General features: G+C 50.6%; 1 protein-coding gene and 1 long non-coding RNA gene across 2 annotated transcripts; both read right to left on the reverse strand.

Moving 5' to 3' along the window:
- Nucleotides 1-8,105: 8,105 nt before the first annotated feature.
- Nucleotides 8,106-8,832, reverse strand: LOC123171563 (uncharacterized). The gene is made up of 2 exons (XR_006485297.1): nt 8,574-8,832; nt 8,106-8,496 (listed from the first exon to the last, which is right to left on the reverse strand). It is a non-coding gene; the product is annotated as an uncharacterized lncRNA (long non-coding RNA).
- A 428-nt stretch (nt 8,833-9,260) lies between these two features.
- LOC123171437 (FBD-associated F-box protein At2g26860) lies at nt 9,261-17,781 on the reverse strand. The gene is made up of 3 exons (XM_044588942.1): nt 17,175-17,781; nt 10,853-10,966; nt 9,261-10,722 (listed from the first exon to the last, which is right to left on the reverse strand). The coding sequence occupies exon 3, from the start codon at nt 10,242-10,244 to the stop codon at nt 9,261-9,263; it is 984 nt and encodes a 327-aa protein (XP_044444877.1). The 5' UTR covers nt 10,245-10,722; nt 10,853-10,966; nt 17,175-17,781.
- Nucleotides 17,782-18,265: the final 484 nt, after the last annotated feature.

Below are 18,265 nucleotides of genomic sequence, written 5' to 3' on the forward strand. Positions count from 1 at the left end.
ATACCACCAATGATGGTTGCCTCCATCCAAAAATAGATTAATTAGGTCTCATGACACCATAAATTCAGCAAATAAAAATCAACTACACATCTAATCATGTGATGGAAATATACCGGTGATTGCGATGTTGATTTGAGTTTATATATGCAAGACACTTATGTTGTTGATGCATACCAGAAGTCCAAATTTCAACACTGAACTTAGCACTTTGTTTTAAACACAACCCTAAACTTTAAAACTAGTTATTTCACACCCGCAACTTGTCAGTCCATTCAAGACTCAGCCATTGTCTTGGTTGAAACCGATTTCCGATGGGTTTTGAGCTTTCTTCAATATTTGGCTGTTTTTGACCTTGTTTTTATCTATGTGGCATATGTCTATCCTCCGTCTCTCGTATCTCTTTGTGACCATTCCCCCGTGCCCATCGCCCATCGTGAACATCTGGTGAGGCCGCCTCCACCACTGAGCTCATAGGCAATGAGGGCATTTGGACCAGGTTGCCACATCTACTGGTTACCATCGCCTTGTCACATCCAAATCTGATGAGCTATTCCCAGCGGAGAAGATGCAAATCAATGATTGCAACAACCGGTTGAGGTCTTCTTGTCGCATTGAACTAACTTGTCCACCCAATGGACGATTCAGAGAACACCGATTGTGACGACTACCCTGATGCGTCTCCGTCGAAAAGTGTAGAAAACCCACATGTGCTGGTGCATGGAGTACATTCGTGTCTCAGATACCAGGGGCAGCACAGACGCGGCAGACACACTGCCACCACAACACTGACGTGGACGTGTCGAGTGCTGACGCAAAACGCCTTCAACGCGCCGACCTTGGCCTTGGTCAAGGTGATATGGCGCTCACATGCGTGGATGCGCACATGGGGTTCACCGGATTTGGCTTTGGCTTGTACTCAAGGTGATTGTAGAGCAACGTCGTGGGTGGTGGCACCTGACGGGTGGCGAGCAGCGTATGGTCGAAGTACGACGGCACAACCAATGCACCGTCCAAACAGGAGATTCTCTTCCACATCTAGAAGAAGTGCGAGATGTTGTGCATGTCGATGACCGAGTGGTGCATCGCTTGGCCGAGCTCCACGCCGCCGCACAAGAGGTGCATGACCCGCACGAGTAGCAGGGGCATGGCCAATTTGGCAATGGCGTCTCACACATGATTTTGTTTTCTTTTCCATTTTTCACAGTTGGGTGCCACATATAAGTAGGGGTCAAAAGGCAACGTGGTCGAGCTGACTAGGCAGTCAACGCGTCAAAACCAGCCTCGCTTAGGGTTGAGTCCTGGCTGGTATTGAAATAACGGGTTTTAGAGTTGAGGGTTGAGTCCTAAACAAAGTGGCAAATTCAGGAATGAAAAGAGGATTTGAGTCTTGCTCCATTGTGAAAAAAGTTATTTTTCCAAAATAATGGTGGGGTACATTTAATTTCTAGGGGCCCTAACATATATTTCTTTCTCAAGCCTAGGTTAAAAGAAGTTCTATGTAGAAAACCTTCTTATCGCAATTAACACACAAGTACAGGAAAGCATATATCTAATGTGCAATAACTACCAATAACTAGAGTATACATGTTTTCCCGTCAGATTTCCCCCACCAACATCTTCAACATTTCTCAGAACTCTCATTTCTGCGAGGTGGATAAAAAACTGCACGGCATTGAACATATGGGGTCTTGCCCTGCTGACCCCATATATAAATATGCACATGGTGGTGTAAATCCCAAGATCTGAGTACCATGCTTTGCTTCCATGGAGAGCAACCCTCCATGTGTACCATCAAAGCAAGCTGCATCAAATACGTGTCTAATTGGAAAGGGGTCCAACTACCCAAGGATACATGCATGGACGCAGGGATTTTCTCCGGAATCCACCATTGTCGTCAGACCGAACAACGGAAAGCAAATCCTTACGCAACACTGCATTCCACGTCCTCCAAAAAATTGACTACACAAGTACAAATGCGATCATACACAGCGTCACCAAATCCATTTTCATAGAATTTTCTTCTTCTTCTTTGTTTTTTTTTTGCCTGTAACCATCTTCTTCATAGAAGTTAACGGATCAATTCGGCAGCAACATATAGACCCGTATAGGCAGTAACTAGTGCCACACATGTTATCATGGTGTATTGACGCCATGATGTGTGTCATATTTTCATGTCATCATAATTACGGCCGTGTGGGGAAAGAAGGTACTCCCTCCGTTTTTCTCACTCTACATATAAAATTCGTATGAAGTCAAACTACATAAAGGTTGACCAAATTTATCTTAAGAAAACATCAACATTTGTAGTACAGAAGTTATATAATATGAAAATCAGTTTCATGATGCATTTAATGATATTGATTTTATGTTGCGAATCTTGATATATTTTTTATATAGTTGATCAAACTTTACCAAGTTTGACTTCAGACAAAGTTTATATGTAGACTAAGTAGAAACGGAGGGAGTATGCCATCACAGCCTCCATATATACCTCGATTAACCGGCTTACAGTTCATTAACCGGTCCATATAGTTGGCCACGATGGAGAGTAGAGGTATTCGTTGCCTTTTATTTTGCTTTCAGGAAGAATAGTTCTCCTCACTTTGCTTGTATTTGGGGTATGGCATTGATCCTCTCTAGTCTTTTCGTTAGGGGAATCGATCTTCCCTGGTGCGGTCCTAAATGCAGCTGTAGCTCTAAAATCCTTTGCCCTTGATGTCAGGCTGTGTCGACCTCTGGGAATCGTTCCTTTGCTCCATGTCGCAAGAAAAAAGATGGCTTTCTTCTAATTTTTATGAGAAAAAAATGTTTCCACTTGCTTGTACCAGTACCACCCGGCCTGCTGGTGGCACGCAGTTTGTGTGTACTGAAGTAGCCCCAAAAATATGCTATGACCGGCATATTAGGGGCTTAACCCAGTGGGTTTTGGCCCAAATTATCTTATCGTTATTAGGGGCTTAACCCAATTATCTTATTGTTATTAGAATTGTTTATCGTTATTAGGGGCTTAACCAATTATCTTATTGTTATTAGAATTGTTTGCTTAGGAGTCAAGTAACCTCTTTATATAAGGAGAGGAGATGCATCAATCTAATCAAGTAAGAAACAATCATTATTTGCTCGGCTTTCCGAAGGGAGCCGGGAGACCTAACCCTAGCCGCCTTTTGCGCCGCCGCCGCCTCCTCTTCATCGCGCCACGGCGCCACGCCGCCGGCAGCTGCGATCGCATCTCCGTCAACCCTCCTCCTTCCCATACAACCTACGCCCTAAACCAGGTAGGATCCTAGCTCCTATCAATTTGGTATCAGGTAGTTCGGTTCCGATCATGTCTGCACCACCACCCAACCCGCTGCTGCCCGTCACAACCGCGCCGCTGCCCCTCACCACCGCGCCGCTGGACTCCACCGCCGGCGCCTCCACCGGTCAGACACCGCCGCCCTCCACCGCGCCGTACGCCGCCGTCTACTCGCCAGCGGAGATGACCGGGATCCTCAACGACCTTGTCACCGCCGTCCAGGGCATACGCCTCTACCTGGCCGGGCCCTACGGGCAGCCGCCGCCCTTGCAGCCGGCCGCCACGACTGGGCCAGTCGCCTTGCCCTAGTACGCGGCCACCACGGCGCCGATCGGGCCTCTACACCACCACTGGCCCGGTCAGCCGCCGCCCGCCGTCGCCCCCACTGGCCGCAGTGGCCGGCTCCGGCGATCGCCGCGCCCCCGACACCTCCCGGGTCCGGGCAGCCGCAGCCCCGGCTGCCGGCCCCATCGCCGCCCGCTGCCGCGCCTCAATGGCCACAGTGGCCGGCCCCGGCCCTCGCGGCGCCCCCCACGCCACCCGGGTCCGTGCAGCTGCCGGCCCCGCCACCGCCCAGCACGGGGCACGGGTCACCCTCGCAGGGAGGCGTACCGATCCAGCAAGTGCGCTTCCCGCCGTCGTCGTCCCCAATACCAGCCTGGCTGACCGGATCATCGCCGCCACCCGTCTACACGTCGGCTGGAGACCCGCCGGCACCCACTCTGCAGTTCGGCGATCCCTCCGGCTCGGCGGGGCACTCCACGGGCCGCGGCCATACTGACCCGGCGCCCCAATCCTCGCTGCTTCGCACCTCCGAGCCAGTCGTCCACGGCGCTCCGACTCAGACACTGCCGCAGTTTGCCAAACTGGACTTTGCCACTTATAACGGCACGGAGGACCCCCTCAACTGGCTCAACCAGTGCGAGCAGTTCTTTCGCGGGCAGCGCACCCTCGCCTCGGAGCGTACCTGGCTTGCCTCTTACCACCTCCGCGGTGCGGCACAGACCTGGTACTACGCCCTCGAGCAGGACGAGGGCAGCATGCCCTCTTGGGAGCGCTTCTGCGAGCTCTGCCTCCTTCGTCTTGGGCCACCGATCCACGGGAGCCGCCTGGCAGAGCTAGGCCGCCTTTCCTTCACCTCCACGGTTCAGGACTTCGCCAACCGTTTCTAGGCCCTGGCATGCCACGCGTCGGGTGTGACGGCACAGCAGCGGGCCGACCTCTTCGTCGGTGGACTTCCGGATCACATCCACGTGGACGTGGAGCTTCGGGGACCCCAGGATCTCCAGACGGCCATGTACTACGCCCGCGCGTTCGAGCGCCGCGCGGTGACCATCCAGCAGGCATCGCCGTCCCGGGCCGATGGGCCGCTACCCTGGTCGGCCTGCTCAGGCTTCCGCGGCGCGCCCGTTCCGCCGGCTCACCTCGGCCGAGCTACTCGAGCGTCGCCGCCAAGGGTTGTGCTTCAATTGCGACGAGCCCTACACGCCCGGCTATGTCTGCTCGTGACTCTTCTACCTGGAGGTTGCAGACTACATTGAGGAGGACGCCGTCGCCGCCGACCTGGCCGCCCCAGCTGTCACGAAGGTGTTTGACGCTGGTTGATCACCTCGAGGAGTTCCGCAAGCGCTTCCCCACCTCTTACAGCTCGAGGACGAGCTGTTTGTGCAGGCGTAGAGAAGTGTTATGACCGGCATATTAGGGGCTTAGCCCAGTGGGTTGTGGCCCAAGTTATCTTATCGTTATTATGGGCTTAGCCCAATTATCTTATCGTTATTAGGATCGTTTGCTTAGGAGTCAAGTAAACTTCTCTATATAGGGAGAGGAGATGTATCGATCTAATCAAGTAAGAAGCAATCATTATTTGCTTGGCTTCCCGAAGGGAGCCGGGAGACCTAACCCTAGCCGCCTCTTGTGCCGCCGCCTCCTCCTCTTCATCGCGCCACAGCGCCCCGCCGCCGGCAGCCGCGGTCGCATCTCCGTCAACCCTCCCCCTTCCCGTACAACCTACGCCCTAGACCAGATAGGATCCTAGCTCCTACCAGGTTACCTGTCGCTTGCTGTGGTAAATCTATCTATCTATCAAGCAGGAGCTGACCAATCTACTCAGCAAAGACGAGACATGGCGCTACACTTACATTCGTTTGCACAAAACACAAGGATCTCTGTCATGGAAGCTTTCCAGAGAATCTTTTTGATATGGAGCAGTTGATGGTTTCTTAAAAACTATCTGAAGATCATGACGTGGCAGTCCCCCCAGGTGCTCTCAGGTATAGAATCTCTAAAGCCTATTAGATCATGATTGGAGAGAACACTGTCATTCCGGCTATCCAATGGCTCTGTAGTACCCTGCTGTCAACTCAAGCATGAGATCTTTTGAGACATCTAGGACTGGTTGTTCTTTTTGAAGTTTTTGTGCCTATAAACATCACTGGTGTAAAAGCAGCTTTGCTACCAAAATGCAAACCCTGTATATCTTTAATCCCTATGTTTATACCTTATTTGCAGTTCTAGGTCATCTATACATTGTGGTTTAAAAACAGCAGATCTTTCAGTCAAGAAGACCAATATTTAAGAAGACCCGCCGTGTTCAGAGCAGCGGAAAGCCAAGTATATGTTGTTAACCATGTCGTGGAAATTGCCCCCATGATGGTAGATTTGACAATTGCATAATGTAGCAATGCCCACGCCCTTTGGTACTGTGAAGTGTAAATAAGAAGTTTCTGAACTAGGCAATTGTTTCTTCATTTCAATGGCATCACTTTCCAACCATGAATCTCTCAACTGGAGCCAACTCACAAGTCACATCTGAATCCTTGCACAAATAAGGCCTCGACAACGTAAGTTTAAGTCTTAACAGAACTTAAATCACAGTTGCATCCTGCGGATAGAGCCAAAGATAGTCAGATGCAGACTAAGAAGATAAAACACATTCCACGAAAGGATGCGCCTTGAAGATGTTGTGAATTTTCTCGTCGCTTGGCGCGACCTCGGTCGACTGCTTCACCGTCATTCTTCTAAGCATCGGCGCACATCTGAACACCATCTCCAGGAAACCGAACTCATGATTGTCTCCTCGGAAGCCGTCGATTTCCAGTTCTTCAAGCTCCGTCGAGCAGATAGCTTGGCTTCTCCAGCTGGGCTGGCAATAACAGCCCTCCATGGGGGGGACTTCCGTCAAGGTGAAAGTTTTGCATCCCTCCACAGCCCCCTAAGAAAACAATGTGGGTGAATCAGGGCACATATAGCAGAGCATATAGCTGAAGAGGAGGATTGTTAAATCATACCTTGCGTTCAGGCATGACTAGCGCAAGCTTGAAGCTGCGCGCAGCGGTGCGAACCGGACGCGTCCCGAGGAGATGCAACACGAATGCTCCATAGACGTGGCCTAGAGACGTGAGATGCAGCTCCAAATCAATGGCGGACAAGTCGGCGGCAACCTGCTGCTGCAGATGCTTCTCTAACTCTTGCTCCAAGTGATCGGCCGGGTAATCATCGGCTGTAAATAACCAGCCATTCCCCGATCCCTGCAAAAAACAAACAAACAAACTTTGCATCATTGCCTGTTGATGAATCCGGCAATTAGGATGGTCTTCGTACGTAATGAGAAAGAAGACAGAGGTGGGTGGATTGACTGATGGGACTGACTTTGCAAGCATCAATGCGCAGCAGCGTAGGCCGCCCTGTCTCTGCCGTCGGGGCCGGCGATGGTGATGGCGAGAATAAGCTCACCTTCTCAATTTCCCAACACCCAAACCCTGTAAGGGCATCTCCAATGCACGGGCGCTTATTTGGGCGCTTGCGTTAAAAAGAAAATTAATTTAGGGGAAAGCACCGGTGTAAGCGACTGGGCTTGCAACACACGAGCGCTATTTGAGCGCTTATCTGATTTTCTTTTCTTCTGGACGAACGTGTGAAGCGCCCGTCCCTCCAACGCACAAACCGAAGCGTCGACGCCACCGTCTGACCGAACAACGAACCAGCTCTGCCAGCCTGCTACCGACTCAGCTCAGTCCTCATTCAGCTAGCTCTCTCCTCTCGAACTCTCCACACCCTTCTGCACAAGACCATCTCTCGTCAGATCCAGCGAGTGGGACAAGACCTGCAGGCCGACCTCCCCCACCCTTAGATGGCAGCCACGGCGAACGGCGGCGCGCGGCCGGAGGATGCAGCAGCCCGCCTCTTCCTCCATGGAGACGAGGCCGGATGGGATGGCGGCGAGGCTGACGGATAGGAAGAGGGTGCCGTGTGCACGAAGGAGGAAGCAGCCGCGCCGCATGGACATGGGGACGAGGCCGGACGAGCTCGCGTCGAGGCTGATGGTCAGGAGGGGGGAGGAAGCAGTAGAGCAAAGCAGGCAGCAGCCGCGCCTTCCGGCATGGAGACGACTCAGACGAGGCCGGGGGAGCTCGCGGTGAGGCTGGCGGACTGGAAGGTGGGAGGAGGGAGCGGCACTCGAGCACGAGGCGTATAGGACGACCAAGCTCACCCGGCAGCGCCATCACGTACGGCGTCGAGGTAATCTCCGTACCCCTCGCTGTACTAATCCCTGAATTATTGATTTGGTTGGTGCTGAGATGCACACATGAAACTATATATGGGGATCTGTAGGCGCCATGTTCTTTCTGGATAGAACAATACTTGCATGAAGGAAATTTTAATTATCATATGAGAACAATATTTGGTGATCTAAACTTTTGGCATATTCCAAACTGACTGATCTTTGATTTACATAGTCCTAAAAAGAAATTTGGGGAATCGCCAAAAAAAACTCGCAAAAAAAAACAAATTTGGGGAGTACAACTTGGAATGAGAACAACAATTTATTATCTAAATCATGGCTTTTTGACTCGACAGTACATTGCATTCCACTGGGGATAGTTCCGTATGAACATCCACATGTTGAGAAATTTGAATGATTGATTTTGTTCTAACCTATACATCTCTAGAGATTTCGAAACCAAGCCCTGGTTATATTGTCCAGTAGCTGTGAATGCATCGTCAACCCTGCGCCACATGCCATCGAATAGCAGAATTTCTGAGCTCATCTTACTCCAACGGCGTTTGATTTGGATAGGTTGTCTTCTTCGATTATCGGCGGTATTTGCGTTATATTCTTCAGCGACTTGATTCCAAAAATCCCGTGCAGTGTTTTCATTGCCAATAACAAAATCAGTGGGAACATTTAACCAAGCATTTACCTACTCAATTCAGAAAATGTTGTTAGGCCAAGCTTTTCATGATATAGTAACTACTAATAATTAAACAAATGACTTACCAGGCATAGATTATCCTCTTCGGTCCATTGTAAGTGTATGTCTCCGATGTTGGCATGGCCGATATCCATTGAAAGATGTGATGTGTATGAACAAAAACTTGTACCAGATTTGAGTAGGATTGTGCTTGTGTATGAGCAGAAATTTTTGGGATGGGCGTGGAACTGAAACCTGCAACTAGGACTATATATAACGAGATAGCTTTACTGCATGCATGATTTAGTCAGCACTGCATGCATGATTTAGTTAGGCCGATTTAACCGTGTATAACTGAAAGAACGGTTGAAGTAACTTGGCATATATTTTTCTAACTTTATCTCACCGTGCTTTCAGGTTTTAAGATTGGGATCTTTGTCCCTGTTGGGCCAGCTTGGCAACCACAAGCATTTCATTTTTACACATTTATTTTATATCAATTCAATTTTTATTGTAAGTATTCAGGTTTCATGTAGATTTATAATAGATTGACAAGCTCTATAGTTTATTCTAGATTATTGTTGTGCGTGAAGAGGAAAGAAAGAATTATTTGTCCAGCTGCAAAACGAAATCATCTAAGTTAGTTGAGTAGAGCTGGTTTTTAGTACAATGACCAGCTGAGTTAGTTGAGCGGTTGCCGATTTGTAGCGCTGTAGGTAGCGCCCGCTGCCAGATCCGAACGGAGAAAAAGGGTCGCGTGAAAAAAAAATAGGCTAAGCGCTCGGCGACTGGCTCGGCATCGATGCCAGCCCAAATCCTGGGATCGGTGGGGATTTGACCAAATCGGACGGGAATCGAACCCTGGCGCCGATTGTAAGCGCCCCCGTTGTACATGCCCTAAACCAGCCGCCACCATACCGGCAGCGCCACGAGACGTTCTCCGCCATGGGCGCCAGGACGGACACGGTGAGGTGCTCGAGCGCAGGGGTCACCATGTCGATGCGGCGTACATAATTCACACCGCTTTCCTCCATAAGGAGCTCGCGCAGCGTCGGGGACTTGACGGTGATGGCGTAGTCCTCGTCACAGGGCCGGCGGTAACGGACGGCGTACCGGAGCACGCGCAGGAGGGGGCAGTGGGGGAGAAGGGCGGCCAGGCCGTCGTGGGTGTAGTAGCCGCAGAGGTTGAGCGTGGTGAGAGCGGGGAACAGGCACTCGCCGACGTCGGCGGCGGCCAGGGCCGCGGGTGTCGGCAGGCGGAGCTCGACGGGATTGCTGTCCATCAGGAGGGAGATCGTGGCGGTGCGCTTGAAGCCGAAGCACGGCAGCTCGACGGGATGGCGTAGGTACGCGACGCCCGATGGGACGGCGACGGCGAGATCCACCGGCAAGAACCACGCGGCGGCGCGCAGCAGAGAGCTGACTGCGCGGGTGGAGCCGGGCTGGTCGGCGACGCGGATATGGAAGGAGGAGACGACCGTGTCCTTGCGGCCGAGGGCGTCGAGCGCCTTACCGAGGGAGCGGAACGGGACGTCGGGGAAGGCCAGATCTAGGAGCCAGGTCCAGAGGCCGCGCCACCGGCGGGCGAGGACGCTGGTGCGCGCGGCGGTGGCGACGCAGCCGAGGCGCGCGAGGACCAGGAGGAGCAGCTCGTCGGGGAGGGCGCTGATGTGGTCCGGCTCGGAGGGAGTGAAGCCTAGCCTGGCGCGGCGGCGCGCTTCGCCGGAGGCGATGAACCGCCTCGATCGCAGCTCCATGATAGGCTGCAGGCAGTTTCCAGATCGGCTTAATTATCGCCGCCTATGCGCAGTACCGGACGGGGCTTGCCTGCGGCCGCTTGGTGCGACCATCCGTGCGACACAGCCATCGCACGGCTGTGCGTGCACCCCCTCCCGCTCCAGATTTTCTCATCCAAAAAGAAAAACAAATACAGATCATAATACTGATTCCCTTCCGTAATACTCTCATCATTAAAACTGAACACAGAACGGAAGGAAATAATTACAATCACCCGCGAAACAGATGCACAGAATACACAAAAGCGCGCCAAAATGCAAAATTACTGCTCATAGGAGGCGGCCGGCGGAGGTGACATACAGTCTTAACGCACACAACAATCCTGGGCGAAGCACAGGGATTCTTCTTTTCTTCTCTTGAATTGTGCAGCAAAGGAATCCGCGCCTCTGATGGCTTCTCCGAGGAGTGGTCCGTCGAACCAGGAGGGTGCCGATCAATCTGACGCATCAAAAGTAATAAATCTCACTCAGTTCTTCAAGGTCAAATTCTCTAGTTTCTTTGTTTTGAACTATTGCAGGAACACGGCCCTCGATGCAAACAAATATGATTGTAAAAAAGATTGACTTACCATTAACTGCGACACAATCCCGAGTGTTGGACAGAAAGAAGTAGCATGTATGAAGCATAACAAAGCAGTACCATGCACCCTTGTGGAGCTTGTACAGCAAACCATGGCCAGAATCTGCAGATCCAAACAACGACGGAAAATTAGTTTATTCTGCATTTAGAAAAACAAAGCAGTACCATGTACAGTACCCCTAATTCACATTTAATTGAATGTGCGGACATTCTTGTAGCATCTCTGATTTCAGTTCCTGGAAAACATCCAGTACAGTTTTTGTATTCAGTGCATATAGTTCCTGGGAAGTATTAACTAAATTGAATCTTAATTGATATATGATTTGCAGGAAACTGCACTAGATCACACCGATGAAAGGGTATCAAAGCTTGGCATGAAACTTTGTTACTTTGTGCACAGGATTATCGGACAAACCACACGTACACCTATCTACAAAAGCAAAACTTAGCTCTGAATGCCTCTTTGACAGAGACTATTGGAGCTGTTAGAGTAGTCATTATGGTATACGACTTCTAGTCCAAGTTAGTTTTGTACCCCTACCCCAAGTCGGTTTGTACCCTCTTATATACTCTTGTATGCCGCACCAAATCATCAACAAGCAACAGTTTTATTCAGCTTTCATGGTATCAGATACCGGTCCTAGGGTTTAGGGTATGGCTCCGCCAACGCCACCGCCGCCGCCGCCGCCCGGCTACTTCGAGCGCCGGGCCGCACTCATCGCCAAGGCTGCCAACGCCGCGGCCGCTTCTCTCTCGGCTCTCACCATAGCTCCACAAAACTACCCTGGACCCATCCTCGCCGCACCAATATCTCTTGCTGACACAATCTCCGACGTCAGCCCCTACATCCCCATAGTTCTTGATCTCGCCGCCCACAACTACTACCATTGGAGACATCTCTTCGATCTCCACCTCGGCCGCTGCAACCTGCGCTCGCATGTCGCCGCCAACTGTCTTCCCCGCCCCGACGATCCGCAATGGTTGAAAGACGATCTCGCGATCGTCCAGTGGTTCTACACCCGCATCACCACCGAGATCTTCAACATGCTCGATCACGACGGCGCCACCGCTGCCAACATCTGGCACTCCCTCCGTCAGCTCTTCCAAAGCAACACCGACGCTCGGAAAAACGCTCTCCACACCGAGCTTCGCAATATGGTGCAAGGAGACGCCCCGGTGAACCTGTTCTGCCAGCGCGTTAAGACCATTGGTGATGAGCTCCGCGAACTCGGCGATACAGTTAGCGACTCACAGCTAATCAATATCGCCGTCGTCGTCGTCGGCCTCAGCGAAGACTTTGACAAGCAAGCCTCGTTCATACCGATGATACGGCCCCCTCCTACCTTCACTGAAGTTCGTTCCTTGCTACAACTCGCGGCGGAAACACAAGCTCGCAAGGACTCTCGCCCCAAGGTCTTTCATGCTGCGGCTCATCCTTCTCTGTCGTCTACACCAGCGCCGCCTTCCAGGCCGGCTCCTGCCGCCGGGCCGTCCGCATCGTCATCTGTTCAACCACCCCCAGGCTGGCGTCCTAGTCCGAACTACCGCGGCAAAAACCCTATCTACAGGCCGCCGTCGACTCGTTCGGTTCCGCCTACGACATCACCAGCACCGAGTCCTGCACCACCCACCAGTGCTCCATCTGCGGTTGCATGGCGGCCTCCTCATGATCCTTGGACGGGGCTTGTTCAAGCATGGCCCATGCCCTGGTCCGCTCCGTCCACCCTCGGTGCTCCGCCGGCATACTCAGGTGCCTGCCAACCCGGCCTTCGGCCGCCTACTGGTGCTCCTGAGGTTCTCAACCCCCGACAGCCGGCCAATGCCTATCACGCCACCCCGACGTATGCTCCTTATGGTCATTACAGCACCGACGGCGGCGCCTACTACACACCTCAGTCGGCCCTGCTCCCGACGCCACCCCCACCACAGCCGGCCAATGCCTACTACACTCCCCAGCCGGCCCTACTGCCTTCACCATCGTATCCGCGGGCACTGCTTCCGACGCCACCCTCACCTGCGACGCCGAGCTGGGATCAAGCTGCCTTTCTCCAGGCCATGAATAACTTTGCTGCACAAGGAAACTCAGGTACAGATTGGATCTTTGATTCAGGGGCCTCTAGTCATATGTCTGCATCTAGTAATTGGTTATCTTCTTGCACTAAATCTCCTTTCCCTTCCATTATCCTTGGAGATGGATCATCTATTCCTATATATTGTGTTGGTCAGGCTCAACTTCCCTCTTCCACCAAACCTCTTTTACTTCGCGATGTTCTAGTTGCACCCGCCATCATTAAAAATCTTATCTCTGTTCGCCAATTTACTTGCGACAATCTAGTTTCGGCTGAATTTGACCCTTTTGGTTTATCTGTGAAGGATTACCTGACCAAGGCCGAGATCGCTCGCTTCAATAGCTCCGGTGATCTTTATTCTCTTAGTGGAGTTCCTGCCGCCACCCCTCCAACATCCATGCTGGCCTCCGTCGATCTCTGGCATCGTCGCTTGGGCCATCCCAACCCCGCCGTCTTAGCTTCTATGCTTAGTGAATTTACCATACCATGTAATAGGGACTCTCATAATTCTGTGTCTTGCGAGTCTTGTCAATTAGGCAAACATGTGCGTCTTCCCTTTAGTTCCTCTAGTTCTTGTAGCACTTATCCCTTTGAATTAATACATTGTGATTTATGGACCTCTCCCATTGCAAGTGTTTCGGGTTTTAAATACTACCTTGTTATCCTAGATGATTTCACCCACTTTGTCTGGACTTTTCCTCTACGCAACAAATCCGAGGTCCATTCTCTTTTCCTTAATTTCCAACGCTATGTGTCTATTCACTTCTTCCTCCCAATTCGCTTTATCCAATGTGACAATGGTCGCGAGTTTGATAACATTAAAAATCGTACTTTCTTCTTACAACATGGCATCCTGCTTAGGTTCTCATGTCCCTACACCTCCCCTCAAAATGGTAAAGCAGAACGCTCTCTTCGCACCCTCAATGATATAGTTCGCACTCTCCTCACTCAATCATCTATGCCTCCCAAGTTTTGGGCTGAAGCCCTACACATGGCCACCTTCCTTCTAAATATTCGACCTTCTAAAACTAAACCCAACACTACTCCCTATTATTCCCTCTTTCTTTCCCACCCCGACTACTCCGCGGTACGTGTTTTCGGCTGTCTCTGTTTTCCCAATGCCTACGCCACTTCTGCAAATAAATTGTCACCACGCTCTATCCCATGTGCTTTTCTCGACTTCTCTGACGAGCACAAAGGCTATCGCTGTCTCGACCTTCACACCGGACACGTTCATGTCTCTCGTCATGTCACGTTTGCTGAGCACATTTTTCCTTTCTCACAACGCACTACTACACCATCCAACACCCCTAGCTCCGCAAACACCCCCTCTCCCCGTCCTTTCCAACTATATACTCCCCTACCTGCCGAACACAACTTATCACCACCACCATTAACACCCACCATAGCCAATCCCAACCATACACTCACCCCACCCGAGACATCCCCAACACCCCCGACCCCTGCTCCCTCCCCAACACCCCCGGCCCCTACTCCCACTCCACCACCCAGCCCTGCTCCCACTCCACCACCCAGCCCTACTCCTTCGTCTGACTCTTCCGCTGCGCCGGACTCAACAGTACCCACCTTACCCCCTCGTGCTATTCCTACAGCAGCCCCGATTAATGATCATCGCATGCGTACTAGGGCCAAATCAGGATTTCATCAACCCCAAGACCGCCTAAACCTTCATACCTCCGTATCTCTCACTTCTCTTCCAAAGAATTACAAAACTGCTCTACTTGATCCCAATTGGGCCGCTGCCATGCAAGAAGAATATAATGCTTTACTTCAAAACAACACCTGGCAACTTGTTCCTCGTCCTCCCAATACAAATATTGTTTCTGGCAAATGGATTTTTTGCCAAAAGTTCCACTCCGATGGGAGCCTCTCACGATATAAAGCCAGGTGGGTTTGTCGTGGCTTTTCTCAGCAACAAGGAATTGATTACGAAGAAACCTTCTCTCCTGTTGTTAAACCTAGCACCATTCGCACCGTTCTTAGTGTTGTTGTCTCCTCTTCATGGCCCATTCACCAACTTGATGTTAAAAATGCTTTCCTCCATGGTTCCCTTCAAGAAACTGTCTACTGCCAGCAACCTCTGGGTTTTGAAAATCCATCCTTTCCAACTCATGTATGTCTTCTTCAGAAATCTCTCTACGGTCTTAAACAGGCCCCACGAGCTTGGTTTCAACGCTTCTCCTCCTTCATTCAAACAATAGGCTTCACTCCATCTCTCTCCGACACCTCTCTTTTTGTGTATCATCAAACTTCTGACACTGCCTATTTACTTCTCTATGTAGATGATATCATTCTTACCGCCTCCTCTCAAAAGTTCTTAGATCATATTGTCTCTCTTCTTAGATCTGAATTTTCTATGACTGACCTAGGACTCCTTCATCATTTCTTAGGCATTGCTGTTGTTCGAGATTCCTCCAGCCTTTTTCTTTCCCAACGCCAGTATATTCTTGATCTTCTTAATCGTGCTGGTATGCTTGACTGTCAATCATCTCGCACTCCTGTCGATACTAGTTTTAAACTTTCGGCTACCGGTGAACCCTTTTCCGATCCTACTCTCTATCGTAGCCTAACAGGTGCTCTCCAATATCTCACCATTACTCGTCCTGAAATCTCTTTTGCTGTTCAACAAGCATGTCTCTATATGCATGATCCCCGGGTTCCTCACTATAATCATGTTAAACGCATTCTTCGGTATTTAAAAGGAACTCTCAATCATGGTCTCCACCTCAATAATTCTTCTCCAAACTCGCTTACCGCATACTCTGATGCAGACTGGGCTGGTTGTCCTGACACTCGAAGGTCCACTTCCGGTTTTTGTGTTTTTCTTGGTAACAATTTGATTTCTTGGTCTTCGAAAAGACAGGTTACAGTCTCACGTTCGTCAGCCGAGGCTGAGTATCGCGCTGTGGCACATGCCGTTGCAGATACAATCTGGATTCGGCAGTTACTCTCCGAGCTACACAGGCCTATTGAGCAGGCCACTATTGTCTACTGTGACAACATATCAGCAGTCTACATGACCAGCAATCCAGTTCAACACCGACGCACAAAGCATATTGAGATTGATATTCATTTTGTTCGTGAAAAGGTTACTCTTGGTCAGGTTCGGGTACTTCATGTTCCTTCTACGGCTCAGTTTGCTGACATTTTCACCAAGGCACTGCCTACTAAGCCGTTTCAAGATATTTGTTTCAGTCTCAACGTCGTCGAGCCTGCCGTTGATACTGCGGGGGGATGTTAGAGTAGTCATTATGGTATACGACTTCTAGTCCAAGTCAGTTTTGTACCCCTACCCCAAGTCGGTTTGTACCCTCTTATATACTCTTGTATGCCGCACCAAATCATCAACAAGCAACAGTTTTATTCAGCTTTCAGGAGCCTCTAACTATAGTTCAATGACAGGACAAAATCAAGGCTTACTTCTTCAACCGAAGGCGACATCTATTATAAATGCTACAACACAGCCATCAGTTGGTCACACCACCCTGATGCCACCACAGACCCAAGACCCACACAATACTCAAGTGGTATAACATTCCATACTTTCCAATTTCTGAACTTCAATGAAACTGAAATTGCTAATTTTCTGTCCAGGGTCATCCGATAAATCACATGTATTTACAGCAGCAACACTAGGCGCAGAATCCCTCAGTGCAAAGCACCATTGGAACCTCTACCTCTAGTATGATGACAGGACAAAATCAAGCTTTCCTCAATCAACCGAAGCCAGCATGATCTATTTTGTTGTCGCGTGTTTTATCTCATGTGTTTTTTTACCTCCAAGTTGCAAATAATTTTTATTAGAACTTATACGTACCCTCAACTGAATGCTACTACATCTTCCCAATCAAATATACTAGTTCACAGATATTTTTTTATTGCAATGGTACTAATTCATAGAATTAGCTATGAAGAATTTTCCATAAGCATCGTGCTCATATGAGCCTCTAAGCTATCCTTCTCTCAGTTTAAGTTACGATGACAAGGATCCCAATGATACATTTTAATTTTGCGAAATATATGTACACAGAACCATCTATCTGAATGTCATGTTAAGAGGCATAGAGCGAACAGAGAAAAGATTGACAATCGGTCTGAATTTAGCATGCAAAGAATCTTAATTTAACTGAATAAAAGTAGAGTAATGGAATTGCTATTAGCTTTCCTTCTCTGAATTTAACACGCATCAGATGGAATGCCACAAGAAGAAGTGGAAATTACCTCTGTTCAGCGGAGGTAATGCTGTATGTATGAGCTGCAATCCCTTTCTTCTTCCTCTCCGAGTACCAAATAGATGGCGCTCATGCTACTGTCCTCGACTTCCTTCTTCTCGCCTCTTGACCCCCTCCTCCACAAGCCCGAGGACCAGCCTGCCAAGGACACGCCGCCGCCCTCTTGCTTGGCCGTCCCACATGCTACCGCTAGGATCCGCGACTCATATTAGCGAGGACGGCGCCGCGGAGGATCCCGTTCCGACCGAGCTGCTGCACGGCCAGTTCCAGCAGGTGCACCAGTGCGGCGGCCAGCCGAGACGGAGATGCTGGTCTAGGAGGCGCACGAGGCCGGCGGCCAGCCTAGCCAGAGGGAGGTCTAGCAGGCGCAGGAGGTCGGCGGCCAGCCTAGCCGGGAGGGAGGTCCAGCAGGCGCACGCGGGCGGCGGCCAGCCGAGCCGGGATGAGGTGAGATGCGCGGGTGCGCTCGCCCGAGTGGAAGCTGCACGGCAGCGCGACGAGATCCGCTCGGCGTCGGTGGGCACCGAGCCTAGAGGCTGGAGGAGCAGGAGCAGCAGAGGGACATGGAAAGCTTCGGCGCGAGCTTGAGTTCAGACCAAGGGAGAAGAGGAATGTGGATAAGAGTGTATCAATACAGACCCAATAGGTATTATGATCTGTATTTGTTTTTTTTTTGGATGAGAAAATCTGGAGCGGGAGGGGGTGCACGCACAGCCGTGCGATGGCTGTGTCGCACGGATGGTCGCACCAAGCGGCCGCAGGCAAGCCCCGCCGTCCCGCAGTACCCGTTCGGCCTGGAACGTCAAAAATCTGATTTCCGGGCGTTATCTATTCCGAAAATTTATGGAAAGTAATACTGAAAACGTAAATATAGGGTACGGCAAATTGACTGGGAGACGAAGAAATAAGTGGGGAAGCACTAGGATGATCCCAACGATCCATCAGACTACTTCGTTGCCGTACGATCTGAAGCCGGCCGAGCGTCCGATTCCACCGTATTGGAGACTTGCGCCAGGGAATTTATTTCGCTGCCTGATATGAGGAAACTAATAACTGCCACGCATCACGTGATTTGAGGAA

This window comes from Triticum aestivum, chromosome 7D (assembly GCF_018294505.1).
Source record: "Triticum aestivum cultivar Chinese Spring chromosome 7D, IWGSC CS RefSeq v2.1, whole genome shotgun sequence".
NCBI classification, from domain to species: Eukaryota; Viridiplantae; Streptophyta; class Magnoliopsida; order Poales; family Poaceae; genus Triticum; species Triticum aestivum.